The sequence below is a fragment of the Nicotiana tomentosiformis genome, chromosome 8 (assembly GCF_000390325.3).
Source record: "Nicotiana tomentosiformis chromosome 8, ASM39032v3, whole genome shotgun sequence".
In the NCBI taxonomy this organism is placed as follows: domain Eukaryota; kingdom Viridiplantae; phylum Streptophyta; class Magnoliopsida; order Solanales; family Solanaceae; genus Nicotiana; species Nicotiana tomentosiformis.
The window spans coordinates 4,010,915-4,036,833 of record NC_090819.1 but is presented as its reverse complement, the minus strand read 5'-3'; the positions used below and the strand labels follow the sequence as shown (position 1 = coordinate 4,036,833).

Sequence of the window (25,919 nt, the reverse complement as noted above, 5' to 3'; positions counted from 1 at the left end):
TATTCTTTAAAAAATCTTTTTTGCCAACCATTTTATTTATATTTTCATCATTTATCCATTTAAAATATTTTCTAAATTTCAAAGAGTGTTTAGATTCTTCTGAAAAATAATTTTCAGAAAATATTTCAAAGCTTATTCCAAACACAAAAAATGTAAAAACATGTCATAACAGCGGAAAAATACAAAACAGGCATAAGTAAAATAAATAACCCCATAATAACGCAAAACCCATCCGGTTCCCTTTTCAGTTCCCGGCGGCCATTTCCTTCGCCGGAACCCTTGAATTTTCCGGCGATTATTCTCTACCGTTTATCACAATAGCAGTTCAAAATGTCACGTTTTCCAACTGATCGATACGATGAACAAAGACTAATTCAAGAAGTTCTCTACCTCCATTCTCTTTGGCATCAAGGTCCTCCTCAACCCCACCCCCACCCCTACCTCCCTATCCCAACCCCTACCCCAACACCAACCCCAGTGAGTCTACAACCCTCCAGTTCAACCCAATTTAAGAAACAGAAGAAAAAATCCAAAAAGCTCAAAGAAACAATTACAGACTCTGGTATTGAATGGCCTTGTCCCAAAACCCCAACTGAAACCCCTCTAGTAACGGATTCGGGTTGGCCCACTTTCAAAACCCAGTTAAATGCCCAACCCCATTTGCCTACTTCCCAAGAACTGGCACATTTCGCCTCGAACCAAGCCCATCAACATGCTTTGAAAGCTGTATCTGAATACTTAAAGGGTTCAACCAATGATGAGGATGATGATAATGATAGTGAAAATGATGATGAGGCTGATGAGGGGGATAAAGATTACAACTTTTTCGCGAAATTGTTTAGGGAAGATGGTGTATTGAGAGAGTACTATGAGAAGAACAAAGAGAATGGTGGGGAATTTAGTTGTCTTGTGTGTTGTGGGGTTGGTAAGAAAGGGTGGATGAAGAGGTTTAAGGATTGTGTGGCTCTTGTTCAGCATTCTATTACTTTAGCCAACATGAACACGAGACGAGCTCATAGGGCTTATGGTCAGGTCATTTGCCAAGTTCTTGGATGGGATATTAATAGGCTTCCGTCGATTGTTTTATCTGCAGGTGATAATAAGACTAGTGAATCTTCTGATAAACCGGTCGAAGCTCAGGTAATTTACTGTTATTCCATTTGGTTTGAACTCATTACCAATTGGAATCAAGGCATAATCGTTGTTGTTATAGTTTGTGTTATGTAATATATGGATGAGAGTGAATAGAGAATCTTTAGTTTATAGAACCCCTAATTGGTCTTTATATGTATTTGGAATGAAATAGATGTTCTCACTTTTACTGTAGGTATTGACATGAAATGAGGTTAAGTGGAGTAACATGATTAGTGAGGATTCATATAGCCGACGCCAACGTGTTTAGCATTGTGGCATAGTAGTTGTAGTTGTTGCATGTACTGGAATGAGATGTGCCCCAAAAAGAGTGGAACATATAAATAATTCATATTGTCTACCCAAGTAATTGAGTTTAATTGATTGAATGATAGTCATCACCAATTGACAGTGGAGGATTCATTAGTTCTTGAGCCTGAATGTTACGATGCTGAATATGTTGAGAGTTCAGATCATTTTCAGGAAGATAGTTCTTTGGTGGTTCTTTTTCTTTGGGTAAGGGTGGGGTGTGGGGGGAGGCCAGAACAAGGAAATAGAATCATAACAAATTTCTTTTATAGTCTCAGTTTACATTTATTAGTTAATATCACTGTGGTCAAGTTTCTGACGTGATTAAACCATGAAGGTATAAGCTCAAAACCATTATAGTTAGTATTGACGTAGCCAAGTGAAGCAGCATACTGGCTGTTCAAATTGTTGCATTGCCTCGTAAATTGAATGTGTAAACATTTTAAAATATTGCAGGGGAATGAGAATGGTGGTGGTAAAAATGGTTTGAATGGTCAAAGCAATACCACAGATACTGTAAATGTTGGCAGCGACGAATTATCTCAGCTAAAAGAGTCTTTCAGTACTGAAAACCAGCAAGAAAATGGTGGTGGCTCCATAGCGTTAGAGGTTAGTCTCGTGTAGCTTCTATATGCTTGGTTAGATACCATACTAAATTTGACAGTATTGGAGGAGATTATGTCAGTTGTAGCTAACTTGTATTCTTTCTTTAGCACAAATCCTTCAATGAAGCCAGTGTCAGTAGTGGTATTCCTGAAACAGCAAAAGACAATGCAGAGGGTGCATCTTGTCTGGTAAGGGTTTCGGTCTGGTATTTCTTCATAGAAAGTTTGTTCCGTGAAATCTATTTCTAGGTTGTCTTCCTTATTTATGTTGCACTTCTGAGATGAATAATTTGTGAACTACCACTTTGTTGTGAGCATCTCTCCCGGTAACTCAGTATATCAAGTGTTAATATTTTAGAAACATGTTGTTTAACTAATATTTTAAAAACAATTCCAATATAAGTTAGATCTGTGGATTAGAGCTAGCTCATCACAAAAACTAGTCAATCCTAGTCAAGATTCTGGAGGTGGGTGACTTGCGAGTGTGATGTGAGAAAGAGGTTTGGTTCTACAACCTGGTTAGCAGTCCACAGTGAATAGGCCTTTTCTAAAGTTAGACCTGTAGGCTGTCAATTATAAATAGCTCACCACAAAAAAGGAGTCAATTCTAGAAAAGATTTTGGAGTTAGGTGGCCGGTGAATATGGTTGTGAGGAGAGGTTTGCTTCTTGGACCTTGTTAGCTATCCACAAATCCAATTCACAACCCTATTTTCCCACCGCTGAAGACTTGGCCCATTTCGCTGGCGAAGCATGCCCATCAACAAGTTTTAAAGGCTGTATCTGAATAATTGAGTACTCAAAAAATGCTGAGGACAATGATGATACTGAAAATGTTGATGAGTATGTGAGGGAGGTGGATGAAGGGTGTCAAGATTAAACCTTCTTGTGAATTTTTTTTGCGGAGGATGGTGCATTGAGTGAGTGCTACCACAAGAACAGTGATATTGCGGAATTTGGTTGTCTTGTGTGTTGTGGGGTAGAAAAGCTGGAGGAAGAGGTTTAAGGATAGTGTGGCTCTTGTTCAGCATTCAAATGCTAAACCAACACGAACAAAAGGCGGACACATAGCGCTATGGTCAAGTCATTTGTGAAATTCTTGTATGGGACATTAATAAGCTTCCGTCCATTGTTTTATCTGCAGGTTATAAGCTTTATGAATCTTCTGATAAATCGTGAAGGCTCTAAAATACCCCTAGAGGGGGATAAGGCTAAGCGGAGCGAAAAGGGTCTTCATGAGATAGGAAAAATGAAAATTATTTTTCCCACACGAAGTTTGTGAATAAGTGATTGTCTGATAATTCAGGTTGTTTACTGATATGCAATTGAGGTTTAATTGGACATAGTCATCACCAATTGGGATTACGGCATAATTGTTGTTGTTATAGCTACATGAGGTCTTGTAGGGTATAAGTGTGACTAGAGAACCCCTAATTTGTCTTTATATGCATTGGAATAAAATGTGCCTGGATGTCAAGATGCTGACAATGTTGAGAGTTTAGACCATTTTCATAAAGAGAGTCTTTGGTGGTTTTTTTTTATTGTTTTTTTTTCTTTTGGTTTTGGTTTTTTTTTTGGGGGGGGGGGGGGGGGGAAGGAAACAGAATTATAACAAACCCTATTACATAAATAAGTTAACATCATTGTGGTCAAGTTGCCGACGTGATTGACGATGAAGGTATAAGCTCAAAACCATTATAGTTCGTATTGATTCGGCCAAGCAAACTGGCATACTGGCTGTTCATGTTATCGCGTTGCCTCATAAAATGAATCTGCAAGCATTTCGAAATATTGCAGGGGGATGAGAATGATGGTGCTATAAATGGTTTGAGTGGTCAAAGCAATACCACAGATACTGTAAATGTTGGCAGCAACGAATTATCTCAGCGAAAAGAGTCTTTCAGTACTGAAAACCAGCAAGAAAATGGTGGTCGTTCCACAGCATTAGAGGTTAGTTTTCTGCAGCTTCTATATACTTGGTCAGATACCTTACAAATTTGACAGAATTAGATGCACTTATGTTAGTGGCAGCTGATGTGTATTTTGTCTTTAGCAGAATCCTCCGATTGAAGCCAGTGCTACTAGAAGCTTGGAAGATGTTAGCATCGGTATACTGGAAACAGCAAAGGGGAATGCCGAGGGTGCATCCAATTGTCAGGTAAGGCTTTTGGTCAGGCACTTCTTCATAGAAAGTCTGTTCCATATTTATGTTGCGGTTTTCAGATGAATAATTTGTGAACTGCCACTTTTGTTGTGTGTATCTGTTGCAGAAACTCAGTTTTTCCATCTTTTAATAGTATCTGATAAGCATGTACTTAACTACTTATAAAAAGTTACTAAATAGGCATACAATTCTTTTTTTCAGTATGAATTTCTCACTTCCTCTGGTTTGTACTCTCCCAGTTGTATATCGCTATTCGCTACTAGTTCCCTTTTACCCTCTTAGACTTCTAACAAATCCATATAATTTCATTACTTTTTATCTGAAACATGGATAATTTATCTCATACAGGAACCGTTGCAAGAGGAAACGAATGCTGCAGAGGGAGAAAGTACTTAAAAAGGATGATGTTTCTAAAGAGACAACTACCATTAGTGACAACAATCGTCGAGAACTCTGAGATTGCAAGGTGAAATGGTTTATGCGTTTGATAGAGAATGATTGTTAGATGAATGAGGAACAACTTTATCTTTAGGTTAGTGATCTAGGTAAACCAGTTTGTTTAAGAAGACAAAATTACTGTTAATGAGATGATACCTTGATATTTCTCTTTATTGTGGAACTGAAATTATGTAAAGGACTATGAAGCCAAAGGAAAAAACCTGAGGAGTTGTTCGCCTCTTGAGGGAGTAGAAACCGTCTCGCCTTATTGATGTAAAAATAGCACGGGCTAGCCAGTTTTCGGATTGATAATTGAAAAATAGTCGGCGTTTGCAAAGTCATTGAAAGATAGCCACTATTTTGCTGCAACACGGAAAGTTTCAGCATAATATACTGGAGATTGGTGCACGTAAGGGTGGCAAGTGGGCCGGCCCCGGGCCTAAACGGGTCAAGTGGGCCGGTCCAAACGATCCCAAATTAAACGGGCCAAACGGTCCCGAGCTAAACGGTCTTTTTGTAGGGACCGGGACGGTTTGGTCCCGGGCTAAACGGTCCCGGCCCGCGGGCTAAATGGGCTAAGTGGGCCCAACAGATTTTTTTAAAAAAAGAAAATTAAATAGATTAGAGACAAAAGGATTTTAAAAAAAATATCTAAGGCAATGTTTTGTAAAATTTATTATAGAATTGTGACCTAAATTTTATTTAACATCCTAAATTTTAATATTTAATATCGAATATAACTTTTATATATATATATATATATATATATATATATATATATATATATATATATGTGTGTGTGTGTGTGTGTGTGTAACTTATATATACTATACTATATATGCATCTTATATATAGTATATAAGATGTATATATAGCTTATCGAATATAGCTTTTATATATATATATACTAACTATATTATATGTACATCTTATATAGCTTATATACTATACACTTAGTATATAGTATATACTTTTTAGTAGTAACATGAAAGGATCAAAGTGTGTATATATATATATATATATATATATATATATATATATATATATATATACATCTTATATACTATACTATACTATATGTACATCTTATATAGCTTATATACTATACACTTGGTATATATATACTTTTTAATAGTAACATGAAAGGACCAAAGTATTATACTTTTTAGCTGGTATAAATATGGAATGATAAAAGATCAAGTTTTAGCTCAACTGAGATTACAGTTTCAACTAATTTTCCACTCTTAGATATATTTATCCTCTTTATCGGCTAGCTACACCAGTAGCATAGCTAAATATAATGTCGCTTAAAATCACAGCAAAGAATTTGGCAGCCGGTGACCCCATTAGCCGCATTATATATAGTATAATACGATATAAGATTGTACATCTTTTATTTGGCTAATGGGGTTACCAACTACCAAATTCTATGCTGTGATTATAAAAGACGTTATATTTAGCTATGCTACTAGTGTAGCTAGCCGATAAAGAGGATAATATATCTAAGAGTGGGAATGAGTTGAAACTATAATCTGAGTTGAGCTAAAACTTGATCTTCTATCATTCCATATTTATACCAGTTAAAAAGTACCATAATAGCAATAATATACTATTATTGCTATTAAAAAGTAAGCAATAATAGCAATTATAGAAGAAAATTAGAGATAGATTGTGATAGATTGATGATTTTGTAAGAAAAATGAAAGAATGAGGGGTATTTATAGTTGAAAATAGGGAAAAATATAATTATAAAAAGTTTGGGGTTAAAACAAAGTTGGGGGGTTAAATGGCTATTTTATAAATAGCCAACGACTATTTTTGACAACCCAACGGTTATATATATATATATATATTTTAAAAATCTTTTTTTTTAAATATAGCCGTTTGGCCCGCTAAGGGACCGGTCCGGTCCCGGGCCAGTCCCTGGCGGGCCAAATGGTCCCGGGCCTGGCTGGCGCAAAGCATAGCACCGGCCCACGAGACCGGCCCAGGCCCACTAAAATCGGGCCTAACGGTCCTGGTCCGTTTAGCCCGTTTGGCCCGCGGTCCCAGGCCTGGACCGGCCCACTTGCCAGCCTTAGGTGCACCTGTGTATGAACTTCTAGCATATTATGCTGGAACTCTAGCACACGGAAAGTTCCAGCATAATATACTGGAGATTGGAGCACCTGTGTATGAACTTCTATGCTGGAAGTTCACATATAAAAAATTCGAACTCCAGTATATTATGCTGGAATATTTTTCGGATTTTGAACAGTGTTTTCATTCAGATTTATCTTTACATGAAACGTGGCTAAATTTCGATTACTTTTGAAACTGTGACTATTTTTTAATTACCACTTGTAAATCTGACTATTTTTGAATTTCACCCCTTATTGATAGCATTGGTCTCGGCCCTCGCTGGGCAAGTCCACTCTTCCTGCTGTTGTTCCGGGGAAAGAAGTCGAATTTGGGAAGGTGTGTGATTTGATCAATGAATATTCAATGTAGAATCGATTCACACCAATTCTTCTATTTTTTATGGAAAAAATACGGATTGAGGATTCGGGTCTTCTGATGGATCGATCAATCAATCAATTGCCCTTCAATCCTAAAGTAGTTGGGGTCGGTAATATAAGTTATCTTTAATTTTCCTTCCTACTCGAGTTTAAACATCTTAATCTTAATAAAACCAAATGGGGTTTAATCTATTTACCTAATCAAAGTTTAGTTATTGATTTATTTCTTCAAAATGAATTTTTACAACTAAAAAAATAATCTTGACGTACAAATCAATTAGTGTCTTAATTTTCCTATAATTATATGAATGGTGTCAAGTCAAATTAGACGGTCGGAAGTAGAAAGAAACCTCGCAACCAGAAAGTCCTTAAAGGCAACTACGAGAAGAAATTAAAGAAGTTGTTTGTAAATATAAGGTTTTGAGAGGTTGTTTGGTAAATATAATTTTTTAATAAAAATTAATTTTCTACAGAAATTTATTACTTCTTCTTAACAGATAAAAAAAATACTTTTACTCAAAAACATTTTTTGATGTTAGCCCAAAAAAATGCTTTTAACTTTTTAGAAATTATCTAGTATTCACGTCCAGATACACAGTCATCTTATTATCTTGTTGTTATTACTTTATTTCTTATTTATGGCTTCTACACTACCGTTTTTTCTTATTCATTATTGTTCCGCTCATGCATTCATTTAGCCGAGGGTTTATTAAAAATAATCTCTATAGCTCCACATGGTAGGATTAAAGATAAATATTACCCTCCACAAACTTCAGGTTACACGAGCATGTTATTGTTGTTTACTTAATTAAATGTGTGTTTTAATTCAAAAATCTTAATATTAATAAACACTGTTTCACAAATCAAATTTTACTTTTCGATATTTGTCTTCTAAACTAAATTTTTACTACTACTTCTAATCAAACTATTTTAATATACAATATCAAATTAGTTTCTTAATTTTTGATTATATGAATAGTGTCACGTCAAATTAGACGGCCGGGTTCCTATATAAGTCTAAGAGAAGAAGCCAAAAAACAAAAAATCCAGAGACAGATTAGAGATATTTTCAAAGAAGAAAAAACGATGAGCGGAATAGCACAAGATTGGGAACCCGTCGTAATCCGGAAGAAAGCGCCTACCGCCGCCGCTCGCAAGGACGAGAAAGCCGTCAACGCCGCCCGTCGCTCCGGCGCTGAGATCGAAACTGTCAAAAAATGTACCTTATCCTCATCTCTCTTCTCTCTTAGCACGCTTTCCTCTTCTTACCATTGCATAGTAGTAATACTTTTTGTAATAAGTGTTTGTTGAGCTGTTTTTGTAAAGTAAGATTTCTGAACTCATTTTTTCAAATTAAAAATCACTCTGACTATCCCTATCCCTAGCTCGTTTTGTATTGCTTGTTTCTCTGTCTCCTTTTTTTTGGTATTCAGTGAATTGATAAGGAAAATTGGAGAATTCACCTCAACTAGTTTGAGACTGTAGTGTAGTTGTTGTTAGGTTGTGTTCATCTTATCATCTCTAGCTCTTTTCTTATTTTGTAAATAAGAAAACTTTGGAGGCTTTTAAAATGTGTCATTAACACTAATCTCGAAAGAGTCACTTCTAGCCAACAAACAAAAAAAGAAAAGAAAAAACTTGAGTCGCTTCAATAAAAGACTCAAAAGTCCTTTTTTAATTCAAGGACCCAACTAACTCAGCTATTTTGGAATTGAGGTGTAGTTGTAGTTGTAATCATTAGTCTGTTTCACAATTGGCTCAATTACTTGTTTTCATCTCTAACTCTTATTTTGTATTGCTTGATTTTCTCTCTTTTTTTCTGATAGTATGTGTATAACTTAATGGACATGGAGGATTCGTATAGCCGACTTCAACTAGTTTGGGATTAAGGTGTAATTGTAGTTGTTATTAGTCTGTGTGTAGCTATTTCTTGCAATTTTGTTACTTTAATTTGCCTACCTGTATAATGACGTGTGTATGCTACTTCTCTTTCTGTCCTTATTGAATGTTAGATTATCAGCTGATTTCTGCATATGTCAGTTTATCCATGATCAATTTGTTTCTTGTGCTTATGATTGCTAATGTCAGTTTATCTATGACTATAATCTGTATCAAAAATAGTTTTGATTATGCTAATCTTGGCGGTATTTTAGAATAAATGCTCTGCTTTAGGTGCATTTTATACTTAACGTGATCGATTTTTCCTGAATGTCAGTCGTTCAGACTACCTTTGCAAATACTAAACATGCATTTACTGCTTAAGTTTGTGTCGATTGACATTTATATCATTATCCCGGTGTGCTGGTAGAGTAAATTCTGTATTCAGAGTTTATTGTTCCAATATTTGCTACTAGGAAAACAGAAAGCAGGAAAAGTTAGAAAGTGGTAATATGTTAAAATCCTTTCAAGTATTTTTTTTTCTATAAAGAAATTCCTTTCAAATTATAACTGAAGTTGGCTAATTTCTTCATTTGAACGTTGAATTTGCCAACTGGAGCTCTCTTGGAATTCCTTCTCACTTGAGCAGTTCATGTCGTTTCTTATTATTATTAGAGTCTTATACCAGAATTGCACCTATATAAGTTTTGGTCTTATTTGACGTACTTTCATGTAAATTTCGAGATTGGTGAATTGCTAAAAGATAGAAACATCATTGTTAGCGGGGAAACTTCTGTAAACAAGGGTTCATTCAAGTGTGAACACAATTAACTGTTTGGAGTGTTCTCTTTCTGGCTTAGTTCTTCTTATTTTATTTTATTTTTTTGGCTCACTTATCAGTTGAAACATTCAGATGCTTTGTTCCCCCTTTACTGTTGTCAAGTCACATGTTCCTGCTTTTGTATCCTCATGGAATTTGCTTATAGTGATAAATTGTTCTCACGATACCTATATTGTGATGCAGCTAATGCGGGCTCAAACAAGGCTGCCTCAAGTAGTACATCTTTGAACACCAGGAAGCTTGATGAAGACACTGAGAATTTGTCTCGTAAGTTTGAACTACTCCTTTTACGACATAACTAGAGAAACTACTAGGGGATAACTACCATGCTTAATTGCTGATATATCTGTGAGTAAAAGGCATAGTTACTTCTCAATTGCTCTGATGTCTGGCATGGGTGCATTATCTTCCTTTTGAAATACTTAAGGAGCATACGTTTCCCAAAGCACAGTGTGTACCCCTTCTGCATTTGAAATTTTCAATGATTTCTAATGGTCTCTTAAGTCAATTGAGGAAATAATGCACACTGACATCCTTTGGTTGCTCTCTCTGCATCAACCTCACTTTAGAGACAGGGCTAGTTCACAATCTATATAATAAATAAAACAAAGAAGGAAGAATAAATTAATTCATTATTCATTTCTATGATGTTTCTCCGGATCAAAAGAAAGCTTCTTATCGAGAGACAGATTACAGGAGAAAGCCCTATATCAGATGGCTTTCACTGCCCTTAGAGAAGAAGAGAAGAAAAGCCCTAGAGTAAGGGAAGGGAAGTGCTAAAGGGCGGGCATGCTCGACTGAAAGGAGAGGAAAGCTTCTTCACTTTCGGCACGGGCGCGGACTCCGCGATCTCTGGGTCGCCGAGGTTCCTTTTCTTCCGCCTCTTAAGATCCGCTATCTCCCCCACAAACACACACACACACAGAGTGTTGCAGTTATGCCTACGTTTTACAGTTATTTTGTCCCTAGAGCACCGCAATACCATTCTCCTTTGAAAGCGTCCGTTGATAGTTTGATTTATGTTTTTAGATGAAAAGGTACCAACTGAACTCAAGAAAGCCATTATGCAAGCACGACAAGACAAGAAGCTGACTCAGGCTCAACTTGCTCAAGTATGCCTCTTTGTCTCACTTTTGACTCCATCCCCAAAAAAGGAAAAAGAAAAAATTGACACAGACAGAGAAGATTGTCCATTTGTTGCAAAATAAATCTGATAAGTACCTTCCTTGTTTTGCAGTTGATAAATGAGAAGCCACAGATCATCCAAGAATATGAGTCTGGAAAGGCAATTCCAAACCAGCAGATTATCTCTAAACTGGAGAGAGCTCTTGGAGCGAAACTTCGAGGAAAGAAATAAAGCGTAGTGGCACAAGTGAACCTTATGGATTCTCACTGTCTGGTTGAATCCAAGATGTGGTCATGTACATGAACTTTTCTTTAATCACTGCGTTGCTTATCGTTGTGCCTGGATTCATGAATATGGTTGTTGAATGAGCTGTTTCTTCAGTGAAAATTTGAAGTTCCTCTTGTACGGATTTCTTTTCTGCTTTAGTTCCTGACCACTTTATTGGATTACTCTATCATTCAAATGAGCTCTTCTTTTTTGCAAAATTATTTGAGGTTACACTTCCGAAAATGGGAGTTTGTTCTCTCTATAATCAACTCTACATAAGAGTTGATGTTCATGCCTGGTTTCTATTAAGAAGAACGTCCAAGGGCCGTCTGTTGGTCATGTGCATATAACAGCCCTGACACTTATATTGCCTTCTCACAAAGATGTAAACCATTTATGAAGTGTGCGTATATCAAACTCTCTCCTTGTATTCCCCTTGCTTATGTCAATGTTGTTGGAATATTGATACTTTAATTATTACTAGTACTATTAGTAGATATGTAAATGCTAAGCTCTGCAAATTCGAAATGACCAAATGCGAGTGAAGGTGGAACATTATGTGGTGTGCAATATGAACAGATTTGAGTGTCAGTAAGCTCAGTGTAGTTTCTGAACCTAGGAAGTGTTATCTCTGTGTTATGTGAATGTGGTGTCAATCACTTATTGAGTAAATTATCTTGTGATGTGACCTATAAGGTTGAGTTTAATTTGCGTGGATAGAGAACTGTTGGGAAAAAGCAGCCCACATAAACAATATCATGGTATATAACAACGTAAACATACCGAGATTTTAACTTAAAAATCCCTTCTTAACAAGGCAAAAAGAGTAACAAGGATATCAAATTTAGTTGAAGTTTGACCCCGGGCTTTCCTTTCATTACTTCTTTTAGAAAAGATCATCAGAGAGGAGACAACTTGCTCAAAAGATCCCAATTTTCCGACCAAGACAATCAAAGATAGCCGGCGGGGGTGCGACTTATGTCCGTGGCCCTGTGTCCGACCATGCCGAGGTGTGATACCAAGAGAGCCATCATAACCATTGATCTACCCATTGGCCTAGAAGAGTGCACTCCTCTATCTCTCGTTCACCATCGAACACCAGCTCCTGGTCCAGAACAAGCCTTTGCTGATCCATGGGGTTTAGCTTTGGAGCAGGTAAAGTTATTTTTGTGTGGCTTATGAGTCACGGGTTCGAGCTGTGGAAGCAGCCACTTCGAACTTTGCGTGAGTGCGGAATACTTTGTGTATCGTGCAGTCCTCTGAGGACATCAAATTTAGTGCATACCGTTGCGAACATTATGCTTCCAACGGCTGAAGAGAAAAGAATCCACGTTTTTTTTTCCTTCCAAAATCATCATTATATACCTTTTCCCCATTGATGAAGTACCTTTAACTCTTCAAAATAAGTCCATTTAATACTCTACTGCTTTTAGAAAGCACTTCTTTTGGTATTTTCAAAATAATATCTTTTTTTAGAAAGCATTTCTAACTTTTAAAAGTTTAGCAAATATAAGAGCTGGCCGTAATCACCAAGAGGTTGCCTACAGGCGCCAGTAGGTAAAGTACCTACAATTTTGTAAAATTATATCGCACTATGGAAGGCGATAAAGCGATCTCATAATTAATTTATGTGCATTAATAATATTAAAACTATTTACATAGTTAAATCATGCAAAGTAACTCTAATTAATAAATATTGATTGATAATATTTATTATAATAAATTATTAAATTTATCGTGTAAGCATTCACTATGCTATATATATATATATATATATATATATATATATATATATATATATATATATATAACTTGAATTCTAACATATTACATACTATTACATACTGCTATTCCTCTGTTTCACTTTATTTGACACGGTTCGGTACGAGGCCAAAGAATTTAATTCTTTGTGTGAATACGGACATAAATTCTTCAAATTTTTGGAAATAAAATTCATATATTTAAAATTTACATAAAAAATACTATAGATCAAAATGATAGGTAATTCAAAAAATTAAAATAATATTGAAGACACATGGTCAAAGAAGAACACTATTTTGACTCTTCAAATAGGAGTACTAAATACAAACAAAAGGAAGTCTTAATTATATAATCAGTAGGTAAACACCTACCGCCAACGCAGCACCACGCTAGAAGGTGCGATGAAAATATTGTATGCTCATGTAATTATCTCATGAGCAAAGCAAAATTTTTTAGTTTATGAATTCTGAACTATAATTTATTTATTTTGTTTAGTGAGCTCTTAAATTAAATATAGAGTTTGAATTAAAGTTATCGACCTGCTCATGCGCATGACTTTACTAGGAGTAATAACTTATCTTCTCCTAACGAAGAAGCGGACCCCAAGACTTTTACGCAACACCGGCATAATATTCTGCCTCTGCTTGATCGGGGCACTTATAGTGTTTAATGTGTCAAATTATTTAAATTAACTATATATTTTCAAGATATATACATATACATATATAATTTCTGTCGAAGTTTCTGGAATCCGTTTACCCCTCAATATTACACATAGGTAAGGTCCGTCTCTGCAACTCAACTTGTCTTCTATATATCTTCCCCTCTAATTTCTTCCTTCTATCTGCACCAATCTTTCCCCTTAAAATCTCATTTTTGTTTCACATATATATTTATCATCCATATATTATGGGTATTTGTGGCTCCAAAAAACGTTCTCCTCCTCCTATCATCGTCAACATACACCACAATCCAACAACACCTGCTACAAACCAGACACAATATCCTACAAATCCTATTATTGTTAAAAATCAAAACAAACCGGTTAAATTGAAGGATGCTATTTTGCAAGCTCGAAACAAGAAGAACCTAAGTCAAGTTCAACTTGCTCAAGTGTGTGTGTATATATATATATATATATATATATATATATCCTTCTAAAATTTTTAGTATCTTATTCAGTGTTCAGTACCCGTTTTGGTACTTGATTAATCCGTATAAACACCGAAAAGTTTCACTTTGCTGTAATAAAGTGTTCCATACCAAAGACGAGGTCGTCATACTAAGGCTCGAACCCGAACCCTGACTACTAGAAATTCGCTAAAAACCAACCAAAGTTGATCGGTTATGGCCAATTACCTATCAAAACGCGACCATTTGGGTGTGGACGATATTTTGATGGTCGGAATGGTTTACCGACCAACGTTGGTCGGTAGCTTTAAACGACCATCTGACAATTTAAATTATTTACCGACCAACTTTGGTCGGAAACATATTTTATTAATTTAATTTTACCGATCAAAGTTGGTCGGTGTAATTAATTTATGTTTTTTTATTAATTATTAAAATAAAAAAAACGACCAACTTTGGTCAGTAATTGAAAATATATATTTTTTTAAAATAATTAAAATTAAACATTACCGACCAACTTTGGTCGGTAACCTCAACAGTGCAGGAAAAATACCGACCAAAGTTGGTCGGTAATGTTGAATTTTGGGAATTCAATGTTCATTAACCGATCAACTTTGGTCGGTAATTTACAATTAATTTTTTTTAATTAAAAATTGACTAACTTTGGTCGGTTTTCTGGGTTTAATTTTGGCATAAAATGCCTGTTTTGGTAGCTACACCACCTGCGAGCATACCAATACCCCTAACAAGTGAATTACAACAACAACATAATAACAACAACAACAACAACAACAACAACAACAACAACACAACAATAACCAAATATTCAATATATACTTTAAAATTAACAAATTAAAGTTCAATTGAACATAACAATCCAAAACCAAGTTAAAACTAATTACAACAAGTTCAAAAATAGTTCTATTTGTCTAGTTCAAAGTATATAAAAGTCAAGGGGTATTTTCTACAACATCATTATCACCGTCTGATGAACTTTCATTTACAAGACGGTATAGAGAACGATCTTGTGGAGGACGGGAGGAATGATCACGGGAAGGACGGGAGGAACGATCACGTGGAGGTGGACCCTATGGCGATGACTCACGAGACCGGGGCAACGAAAAAGCACCAGTAGATAGGAGAGTTTTGATATGAGCTTGCATGCCAAGGAATTAAGCATCTCTGAGCCTTTATCTTTCCTTGGCCGCTTCTAGCTCGGATGTGAGCTTTGTCACTTTCTCTCGCATAGCGGAGAGGCTCTCCCTATTAAGTTGCTCGCCTTGCGAGGAAGTCTCTATTCCTTGCATTCCACACTTATAGCAATGGAATTTTTTAATAGGAAGCCCGTATACCTTCCCCCATTTTGTACTGCCACCAAACTCCAACCATATTCTTTCAGCATCCTCGTCCGAAGGTTGGGTTGGCTCGCCCGATTCACAAGCTGGATGACTACGAATAAATTCCTCCACGTTACTTTGGTAGCAACCCTATATTATTTTAAATTAAATCAGTATTTCAAAATTCTTATAAAAGTAAATTATAATACTTAAAGAAAATTAAAAGCTTACATATGCAGTCGAGGCCCGATCCTCGACCCACCTATCTTGATCCCCCTATTTCTTCTTCTTTACAATATGCGTCTCCTTAAATAGCTCATCATGGCTCATTGTACGCCCAGGGGCGGCTCAACGAAGTTAGTGGCCTAAAGCCAAATTGTATTAAGAGGCCTATTTCACAAAATTCATGTAACAGTGAGACACAAAAGATCTCCCGTTCTAATTAATGGGTCAATTAAATATTAGAAAGTAGCTAAATCAAAAAAACAGAGCTTGAAATTGAAAAGCGAAATCTCAAAGTCATGTGAAAGAAGGAGGAAAAATTAGAACGGAAGAGAAAAATAAATATACTACTAACAAGACGGAGATTTATCGCTCTTTACTCACTCATCTGTGCCTTCTTAACCAAATATTAAAATTTGGACTCTTAAGAGTAATCGCATAAGATATATACTAATAAATAATAGGGATCTTTACACAAATAGCCGGTCATATTCACTATTTACTTTTTCTAGTCATATACATAGATTATACATTGATTATACACAATTATTCATATATAATACATAAATTATGCATATGTTATACCTTCATCGGCTATTTTTGATTTAAATAGTTGGGTGGACGGCTATTTGGGTTAATTTTTCTACATAATAATATAGTATAATATTTTTGGGGCCCTCTAGAATTTGGGGCCCAAGGCAATGGCTTGAGTAGCCTTACCCTCCAGCCGGCCCTGTGTACGCCCATACTTATTTTTCTGAAAACAAATTAATTGAGTTAATAAACAGAATAGATATACTTAGAAAAGTAAAATTATTTAAGATATTACGTACCAATCTTTTTTTTATTGTCCCTAGGCTGATCGCACCTTAAATGTGCAAGGAGCCTCCCTTCTCGGATGCGCGAGCTTTCTTTCCTTTTTCGCTCTTCTCTAAGAACTCCGCGGCAAGCTATTGCCTTTGCAAATCATTCCACAAATTCTCAAGTAACAAGCCAGGTCTCTTGTTCTTCTTTCTAGCATCCGAGAAAGTATCCGCCAATCTCTTGCGAGCTTTATGATGAAAATTTGCAGCCACTTCCGCGCTATAGCGTTCTTCCCATACACACTTGCTCTGTATTTTAAAAGTTAAATATTAGATGAAAACATCATAAATATAAATTATTAAACTGCTTAAAAGAATATTTATACCTTAAATTGATTTAAAATTTGCTCCTTCAGCGAGAATGGAAAATCAGTCCAAGTCGCATAAGGGCCATCATAAAGCTTTCTGATGGCATTGGTGATTATCTTCGTAGTCTTATTACCCGGCCTGAATCTGCAATTTAATAATAAAAATACATTAATATCTTAGTAAAAATGTTACAAAACAATAGACGCAAAAATAACAAATAACACTTACCCATCACCCTCAGGGACTATGATGATCCTGCCATATCGATCATAATGCACTACCTCGTCATCATCATCCGAAGCATGTGTATCAGAGGCATGTGTAAACGGTGTAGGCGGGTCAGAGCTACTGCCTCACAGGCGAAGGCCTAAAATAAATGGAGTCGATGATGAAGATGGTTGCGATCCCTGTGACTGCGACATAGCTGGATGCGACCCAAGTGGCTGTAATACTGATGGTTGTGACCCGAGTGGTTGTGACATGGATGGATGCGATCCATATGGCTATGATATGTAGGGATGTGATCCATGTGAATGTGATGTAGATGGCTGCGATGCAGATGGCTGTGAGGCAACTGGACTGTATGTCGGACGTATAGTCCTATGGCTCTGTGATGGAAGACTTGGTGTCTTGATGAAGGTGTACGGCTCGTGATGCTGTGGCAGCTCAGTATAGCCCTGTAGTGGAGGATAAGACATAGGTATCTCTAAAAAGGGTGGACAAGGGGGACTATTATTATCTACCATCCTCTTTCCCTTCCTACCCTTTTCTCGACCCCGAGAACTAGTAGGGTCATTGTTACCTTGACCCTTGCCTGCCATCTGCATAATAAAATACACATTTAGATTGAAACATATAAGATACTAGCTATAAAACGAGAGTGCTTTAAAAAACCAACTTTTTAATCCTCATCGACGTATTGTTCCTCGTCCAAGAATTCTTCGCCCTCACTTGTTTAAGCTTCATCAGTTGATTCTTCGTCCTCATTTTCTATAATTTTTACTTTATTTATATCAACTTCTTCCAATATGCGTTCAGGATGTTCCAAATCATTTTCTAACTGATCGTTCACTATTTGGTGAACACTAGAGATATCGTTTTGATATGTAACATCTAACACATTCTCGACTTCTACCCTACCTACATGCTTAGTTTTTATTACAACCCACCAATCGGACTTATTCTGCCGCAATGGATAAGGAGCATAATACACTTGCCTAACGTTATGTGCAATTATAAAAGGATCATAGCGATCATACTCCCTCGTATGATTAACCTCAATTATGTTGTATTGGTGGTGTACTCTTGTACCTCTTGTTGGATTTGGGTCAAACCACTTGCATCTAAAGAGTATCAATTTCTTATATGGCCAATCTGTATATTCTAGTTATAATATTTCTTTGACCATACCATAATAATCAATATCTCCAACTTGGTTGCCATCACTACCTTGAACCCACACCCCGTTGTTGTTGCTATTTTTATTTTTGGAGCAATCCTCTATATGAAACTTATAACCATTCACTATGTACTTAGACATTGTTGTGACCTGAAGCCCAGGTCCCCAAGATATATCTTTTAAATTTTGATTTACACCATTATTTGGATTATTTACCTACACAGTATTAAAAAAATTCATAAGTTAGCACAACTTATGAATTAATTTTTATAGAGGAAACATTAGAAGAACATTATCCGGATAAACTTACAAACTGTTTGAACCACATATCAAATCTCGTATATACAACATCGTGGCCAAATTGACCCACGAAGTGACTGTGACACATCAAATATTTTTAGTAGTTGCATCAATATGTAATCACAGTAAATTTTACATTTTGATAACTAATAAATCAATACTTACTTGAGAAATGGCAACTTCGGGACAATTTAGCAACACATGAAGTGTAGCTGACTTGTACTCCATATCACTCAAACCTCTCTTTCTAACATCCTTAGAACATCGGCCTGGTTGATTGAATATGGACATTGGTGGATATAATGGATCATTCACACATTCGACCGTGTGCCTATTCCTAGAACATGGCGCGTTACTCTCAAAATAATAAGAACAAAAATGTGCAGTTTCCTTTGCAAGATAGGCTTCGCATGTAGATCCTTCAATCTTATTCCTCTGCTTAACAAATTGTTTGCATTTACCAATTGTCCTACATAATGTCATGTTAGCCACGAACATTCAAATAAAATAGAATATTATATCAAACTTATAATATTACCTCTCAAAGGGATACATCCATCTGCTTTGAACATGCCCTCCAAGTCGTGCCTCGTGTATAAGGTGGATTGGAAGGTGTTCCATCACATCAAAGAAACCACATGGAAATATTTTTTTCATCTTACTAGAAGTTACACGAATGTTTTGATCCATTCGAAGTAGGTTTTCTTCCCTTAATGTGGTAGATCACAAGTCTTTGAAAAATAAACTAATCTCTATGATGGGTTTCTAGATTCTTTCAGGCAAACCATAAAATGCAATAGGCACTAAGGTCTCCATGAAAACATGACAGTCATGACTGTTCAAATGGCTCAACTTCCCTACCTCCATATCTACTTTTTTCCAAGATTCGACGCATAACCCTCAGGCATCTTCAATTTCGTAACCCAATCACAAATTTGTCGTCTTTCCTCCAAAGTAAATGTATAACTTGCTTTGGGCTTGAACACGTTACCATTGTTTGCTGTCTGCAGGTATAATTCAGGCCGCCTATAATATTCTTGTAAGTCCATTCTAGCCTTCGGGTTATCTTTTGTCTTACCTTTAACATCCATCACTGTGTTGAACAAATTGCCAAAATAATTCTTCTCAATATGCATGACATCAAGGTTGTGTCGGAGAAGATTATCCTTCCAATAAGGCAACTCCCAAAATATACTCTGTTTCATCCAATTATGAGTAACACCACATCCGGGGAATCTATAAGGTGGAGCCTCAGTAAATTTACTGAAGTTCTGGACCCTTTCCCAAATTTCCTCACCTGAAAGTATCGTAGGTGGAGAATCATATTCCAATTTATTCTTTTTGAATGCATTTTTCATCTTTCTAAACTCATGATCACCAGGCAAGAATTGACGGTGACAATCAAACCATGATTGCTTTCGGCCATGTTTCAAAGTGAACGCTTTACCATTTTACATGCAGTAAGGACAAGCTAACTTCCCAGCAGTCATCCACCCAAACAACATTCCATACTCAGGAAAATCGTTAATAGTCCACATTAAATTAGCACCCAAATTGAAATTCTGCTTGGTTGATATGTCATATATTCAACACTATCATACCACAACTGTTTTAGCTCATCAATCAAAGGTTGCAAATATACATCAATCAAACTTTTCGGATTACGTGGACCGGGGATAATACAATTTAAGAATATATATGGATTAGTCATACACAACTCAGGTGATAGATTATAAGGTGTAAGAAAGACATGCCAACATGAATATGGTGTCACAGATATAGAAAAATGTGTGAAGCCATCCGCACACAGACCTAACCGATTGTTCCTTAGTTCACTAGCAAAATCTGGATATGTCCTATCAAAGTGCTTCCAAGCTTCTCAATCTAAAGGATGACACATAACACCAGGTGGTCTTCTATTTTCAAAGTGCCATCTCATATGAGAAGCAAAACTCATTGATTCATATAACCTCTTTAACCTAGGTATAAGAGGTAAATAATGCATCTCCTTGACTAGGTAAGCCTATCAATGCGGAAGAATAATAAATATATGAAATAAATAAATTACAATTCAAATAATTTTAACTCCCAAAACCCGATAGAAATAAGTCACAAGCTTCTAAGAATTTATTCTCAATGTATCTATATATCAAGGTCTAAAGAAAAATAAGGAAGCAACATAAAAATGATAGAAGGGGACTCCGAAGTCTGCGGATGCTGGTAGATATACCTCGAAGTCTCCGTGCGCAGGTAACTCACTGACGTCTAGGCTGGTAAGATGTACCTGGATCTGCACAAAAAAGATGTGCAGAAGCGTAGTATGAGTACACCACAGCGGTACCCAGTAAGTGCCAAGCCTAACTTCGGTAGAGTAGTGACGAGGTCAGGTGAGGCCCTACTGGAATAAAATAATGGCATGATAAAATGTTTAACAATATAGCAAAATAAAATGGCATTGGAAATGAATCAAGTAGTGTGTCACCATTTAATTAAGCAAAATAATGGCAAATAATATCTCGTGAAAACAAAATCGAATTTTCTTTCAACTTTAAGAAAATCACATCAAATTATCAAGGCAACTGCGTCCATAATCAATATCAACAAGGGCACTCTCGAGGTACCGCCTCGTAGTCCCAAATCATAAACAAATTCACAATATCTCATTTTCTTATCTCACCGCGGGAGCCTTCACAATTTATTTGAAAGAAAATATTTTTTCCGAAATAGCATCCCGCGTTTTAGCCATCCGTATCACACCGCATGACTTCTAGTAGTTTCCCCTACTAGCCACGCGTATCAATCCACCCTTATCTCACTGCATGCGTTTCAATACCCAGACCTTATACCACCGCATGCGTATCAATATCACAGTATATCACAATTTGCACTTCAAGTGCTCAAATAATGTAACTTGCCAAAATAATTCAACAACAATATTTTTTCACAATAAAGAGCTCACGGCTCATGCCAAAATAAATCATCAATAATAGTTTTCCACAATAAAGAGTTCACGGCTCCATCACAATGAGTACAAAAAATCTTACAAAATATTCAAGAATAAATAATTCAGGAAACTAATATTTCAAAATCTTTAATATGTTGCTTCAATATCAAATTTAAAATGCCAAATACTTTATATTAATAATGTTTAATTTAAAGAAAATCACCCTTCAAGTAATGCACAGAATAAAAGAAATCAAGTTTCAACTAAACAGGTATAACAATTAGTAGGAAAAGGTCAAACAAATTTAAGGTATATATCTCAGATCAATGATGAAGAATATAACAAGATAAAATAATTTAATAAATGCGCAACAATGATCTACACAATTTAAAAATATAATATTTCATATTTAGCCTGTGTACACACTCATCACCTCGTGTACATAACTTTCAACACATTTCAATAATCACATTAATATCGATTCTAGGTGCTTATAATGATTTATGACTTGCGAGGATGGTTGGTTCAGGATTTGGAAGTGTTTGGGATGAAACCAGAACACTTGGTTCCTTAAGTTGGCCTTAAAGTGCTAAGTTTGACTTCGGTCAACATTTTGTGAAAACGACCCCGGAATAGAATTTTGATGATTCCAACAGCTCCGTATGGTGATTTTGGACTTAGGAGCGTGTTCGGAATTTTATTTGGAATTTTATTTGGTATATTTGGTTGAGGTCCCGAGGGCCTCGGGTGAGTTTCGGATGGTTAACGGATCAAAAGTTAGACTTAAAAAGCTACTGCAATTTTCTCTTCTGTTGTATATTTTGGGCTGTGATCGAGCCCCAGATCGAACCCCAGATCGAACCCAGATATCGAGCCCACGATCGAGGCCTGAGTCGAAGCCAAGGACGAGGCTCAGTATCGAAGCCTCGATCGAAGGCAAGGCTCGAGGGCATGATCGAAGGTAAGGCTCGAGGACTAGGATCGAGACCCATGCTCGATGCCCTGATCGAAGGCTCAAGCTCGATGCCATGATTGAGGCTATGATCGAAGGCCCAACCTCGATGCCCTGATCGAGGACATGACCGAGGTCCAGGCTCGAGCCTGTGATCGAAGCCCCGATCAAGGCCCAGTTCGAGGAGCAGTTCCGAAGGCTGCTGGGCAAAGTTTTATAAAAAGAGGGCATTCGTCCCATTTGTCATTTTTTGACGAACTTGAGCTTGAGTAGAGATGACTTTTGGCAGATTTTTAAGGGAAAACATTGGGGTAAGTGATTCTAACTCGGATTTGGTCTACATATACAAGTATATCATTGTTTTCACCATAAATTAGTGTTTTGAGATTGAAATTTGGAAAAAAAAAATTAGAAATCTCATAGAAACAAAATTTTGAGATTTCGGTATCGATTCGAAGTCGGATTTGAGTGAAACTGGTATGGTTGGACTCGTAATTGAATGGATTGTCAGATTTCATAACTTTTGCCGGATTTCGAGATATGGGCCCTGCGGGCGAACTTTTAATTAATTTCGGAATTTTTATTAAAAATGTAGTATTTCCTTATAGAATTTATTTCCTATAATTTTTAGTGATTGTATCGAATTATTTTCGCTAGATTCGAGCCAGAAAGAGTTGGATAATCATGGAAAAGGCAAAATTGTGGATTAAATTGGAGCAAGACGAGGTAAGTCTCTTGTCTAATCTTGTGAGGGGGAAAATTACTTCATAGGTGATTAAAATTAAATAATTGTTGCTAATTGTGGGGGCTACGTACGCACGAGGTGACGAGAGTCCGTGCGTAGCTACTATTAATGCTAAAGTCCGGGTAGTTTAGGACTCAAAGCATGCCTTACTTGTATAAATTGTATTCTTTGATTTATTTATATTAATTGATATCTATATGAATATATTGTGAATTGTTAGATAAATATATTAAATGATGGAAATCTCATAGGCTTGATTTTCTGTTTAAATCAATTAATTGTTAAAAAAAATTATTCTCCTCCCGAATTTACCTTATAATAAATATACTCTCCTTCTGGAGGCACATAAGAAAATATCCTCCTTTCTTGTGGAGCGGGCCGAGCGCCTCGGCAGGATAGATACATCTATGGATCACGCCGCACGTCCCTCGGCAGTGTACACGACACTCTGGATCAGGATGTACGTCCTCGGCAGAAATCGTGTTTAATAATAATAATAATTACACGATACTTTAATAATTTATTTCAGCTTGTGAAGCTAATTAATAAATTGAAAAATCCTTGGAATTTAATGAATTATTATTCTTGCTTGTTAAGGAATTAATTGTTACTCCTGTAAATGAGGTTTAATTGATAAATTGGAAATTATTTGAATTGAAGGAATTTAATTAATATATTAAAAATTATTACATTTGAAGGAATTTGATTATTTTCGCTGATTAAATAAATTATTGTAAATTCTGTAAATCATGTTGATTTAAATATTCTAGTTTTATTTCAATTATTATTGACCTATAGTGAGTGTCAAAGTCGGCCATCTCGTCTCTACCACTTCGAGATTAGGCTTGATACTTACTGGGTACACGTTGTTTACGTACTCATACTACACTTGCTGCACTTTTTGTGCAGGATCTGAGACAGGTACTAGTGGAGGACCTATCGTCACATACCCACGTCATCCCGAGGCATAGTGGTGAGCTGCCTTTCTGAGCCGTTCTGCAGCTACCAGTGTCTCTTCTTATATTTATATTCTGTCTATTTCATTTCAGATAGTATTTGGAGTTTTGTATAATCTACTAGATGCTCATGCACAGGTAACACCGGGTCTTGGCACACACACATTGGTAGAAGTTGGTATTTTATTATTTTCTTGGAATAAAAGTTTAACCAATGTACGTTTGACTTATTAGTTGGCTTGCTTAGCTGTAGTGTTGGGCACCATCACGACCTATAAGTGAAATTGGATTGTGACAACATAGTATCAGAGCACTTGGTTCACGTAGGTCTCATAAGTTATGAGCAGACCTAATAGAGTCTTGCGGATCGGTACGGATGCGTCTGTACTTATCTTTGAGAGGCTATATGGTGTTAGGAAACTACCTTTCTTCATATTCCATCGTGTAATTGATGTAGTACTAAATATCCTTCTCTTATTCTCTCACAGATGGTGAGAACACACTCTAATGAGATTCCAGACCATGGAAGAGCTACTCCCCCAGTTGCTAGAGGCCGAGGTAGAGGCTGGGGGAGGGCTCCAGGCCGTGGTAGAGGGTGAGGACGTCCCAGGACCGTTCCATTTATGCCGCTAGTAGATCCAGCAGAGAATCCCATTATTGAGGAGCAGGGTGAGGTGCATGTGGCAAAGCCAGCTCCGGTGGACTTCACATCTGCACCGGGATTTCAAGATGTCATGGGTCATATGCTGCGATTCATGGACAATATGACTCAGGCCGGTTTATTTCCGGCAGACCCAGCCACATCTCAGGCGGGCGGGGGAGCACAAACCCCTACCGCGCAGGCTCATGGACAGGCAGCTGTTGTATATCAGACCCACGGTGCACTACCCGTGGGTGGAGTCCAGCCTGTGGCAACAGCTACACCTGAGCCCATGCCAGCTATAGTCGCCGATCCTCAGAAACTATTGGTCAGATGGAATAAACTACATCCTCCTGTCTTCGGGGATGAGCGACATGAGGATCCACAGGATTTCATTGATTGTTGCAAGGATAGACTGTATAACATGAGGATATTGGAATCCCATGGGGTTGATTTCGCTACTTTTCAGCTAGAGGGTAGAGCCCGTAGATGGTGGCAGTATTATGCTCTTGGCAGACCAGCAGATTCTCCTCCCATGACTTGGGACAGGTTCACCCGTATCTTCTTGGATAGGTATATTCCACCCTCCCAGAGGGAAGAGTTATGGTTTCAGTTTGAGCAGCTCCAGCAGGGTCAGTGTCAGTGACTGATTATGAGGCGAGGTTTTCTGAATTATCTCACCATGCACTAATGATACTCCCTACTGAGGCGGAGAGAGTGCGAAGGTTTGTAGACGGTTTACATACTGGTATTCAGTACACTATGGCTCGAGAGGTTGAGATGGGTACTTCTTATGAGCGAGTTGTGAGATAGCCCGGAGGATTGAGGGTGTACGTCAGCAGACCCCCATATCCAGCACCACCACCTCCTCGAGATGCTCCAGTACAACCTTATTTCAGTGTTATACCAGAGAGTTCTTATCGCCCACCAGCTATTCAGGGTTCTTTCCGTGGGTATTCAGGTCCCCAGGGCCAGATACTTAGTCAGCAGCCCATCGCACCGAAGAGTTGTTACGAGTGCGGGGATCCAGTCACATGCAGAGGTTTTGCCCCAGGCTTCGAGGTAGACCAGTATAGTAGGGTCAACAGCCTATGCTTACCGGACC

General features: G+C 37.0%; 4 protein-coding genes across 6 annotated transcripts in view; 3 read left to right on the top strand and 1 right to left on the bottom strand.

Annotated features, from left to right (window-relative positions):
- The window catches only part of LOC104116999 (protein DETOXIFICATION 19-like), a 169,305-nt gene that overhangs the window by 99,110 nt on the left and 44,276 nt on the right, over positions 1-25,919 (bottom strand). The window lies entirely within an intron of this gene.
- LOC104107851 (uncharacterized) lies at positions 193-4,982 on the top strand. 3 transcript variants are annotated; one of them, XM_009616765.4, is made up of 6 exons: positions 196-1,140; positions 1,897-2,049; positions 2,154-2,234; positions 3,841-3,993; positions 4,100-4,201; positions 4,556-4,982. In XM_009616765.4, exons 1-6 carry the CDS (start codon positions 331-333, stop codon positions 4,601-4,603), a joined length of 1,347 nt encoding a protein of 448 aa, XP_009615060.1. In that variant the 5' UTR covers positions 196-330; the 3' UTR covers positions 4,604-4,982. The 3 variants fall into 3 exon arrangements, with proteins under 3 accessions (XP_070038072.1, XP_009615060.1, XP_009615059.1); XM_009616764.4 differs by having other exon boundaries at positions 4,097-4,201; XM_070181971.1 differs by lacking the exons at positions 1,897-2,049; positions 2,154-2,234 and having other exon boundaries at positions 193-1,140; positions 4,097-4,201.
- Positions 8,146-11,451, top strand: LOC104107850 (multiprotein-bridging factor 1b). The gene is made up of 4 exons (XM_009616763.4): positions 8,146-8,362; positions 10,046-10,129; positions 10,892-10,974; positions 11,100-11,451. The coding sequence occupies exons 1-4, from the start codon at positions 8,230-8,232 to the stop codon at positions 11,217-11,219; spliced, it is 420 nt and encodes a 139-aa protein (XP_009615058.1). The 5' UTR covers positions 8,146-8,229; the 3' UTR covers positions 11,220-11,451.
- LOC138896757 (uncharacterized) lies at positions 11,969-24,355 on the top strand. Its single transcript, XM_070181969.1, has 3 exons — positions 11,969-12,410; positions 23,131-23,199; positions 24,128-24,355. The coding sequence occupies exons 1-3, from the start codon at positions 12,234-12,236 to the stop codon at positions 24,206-24,208; spliced, it is 327 nt and encodes a 108-aa protein (XP_070038070.1). The 5' UTR covers positions 11,969-12,233; the 3' UTR covers positions 24,209-24,355.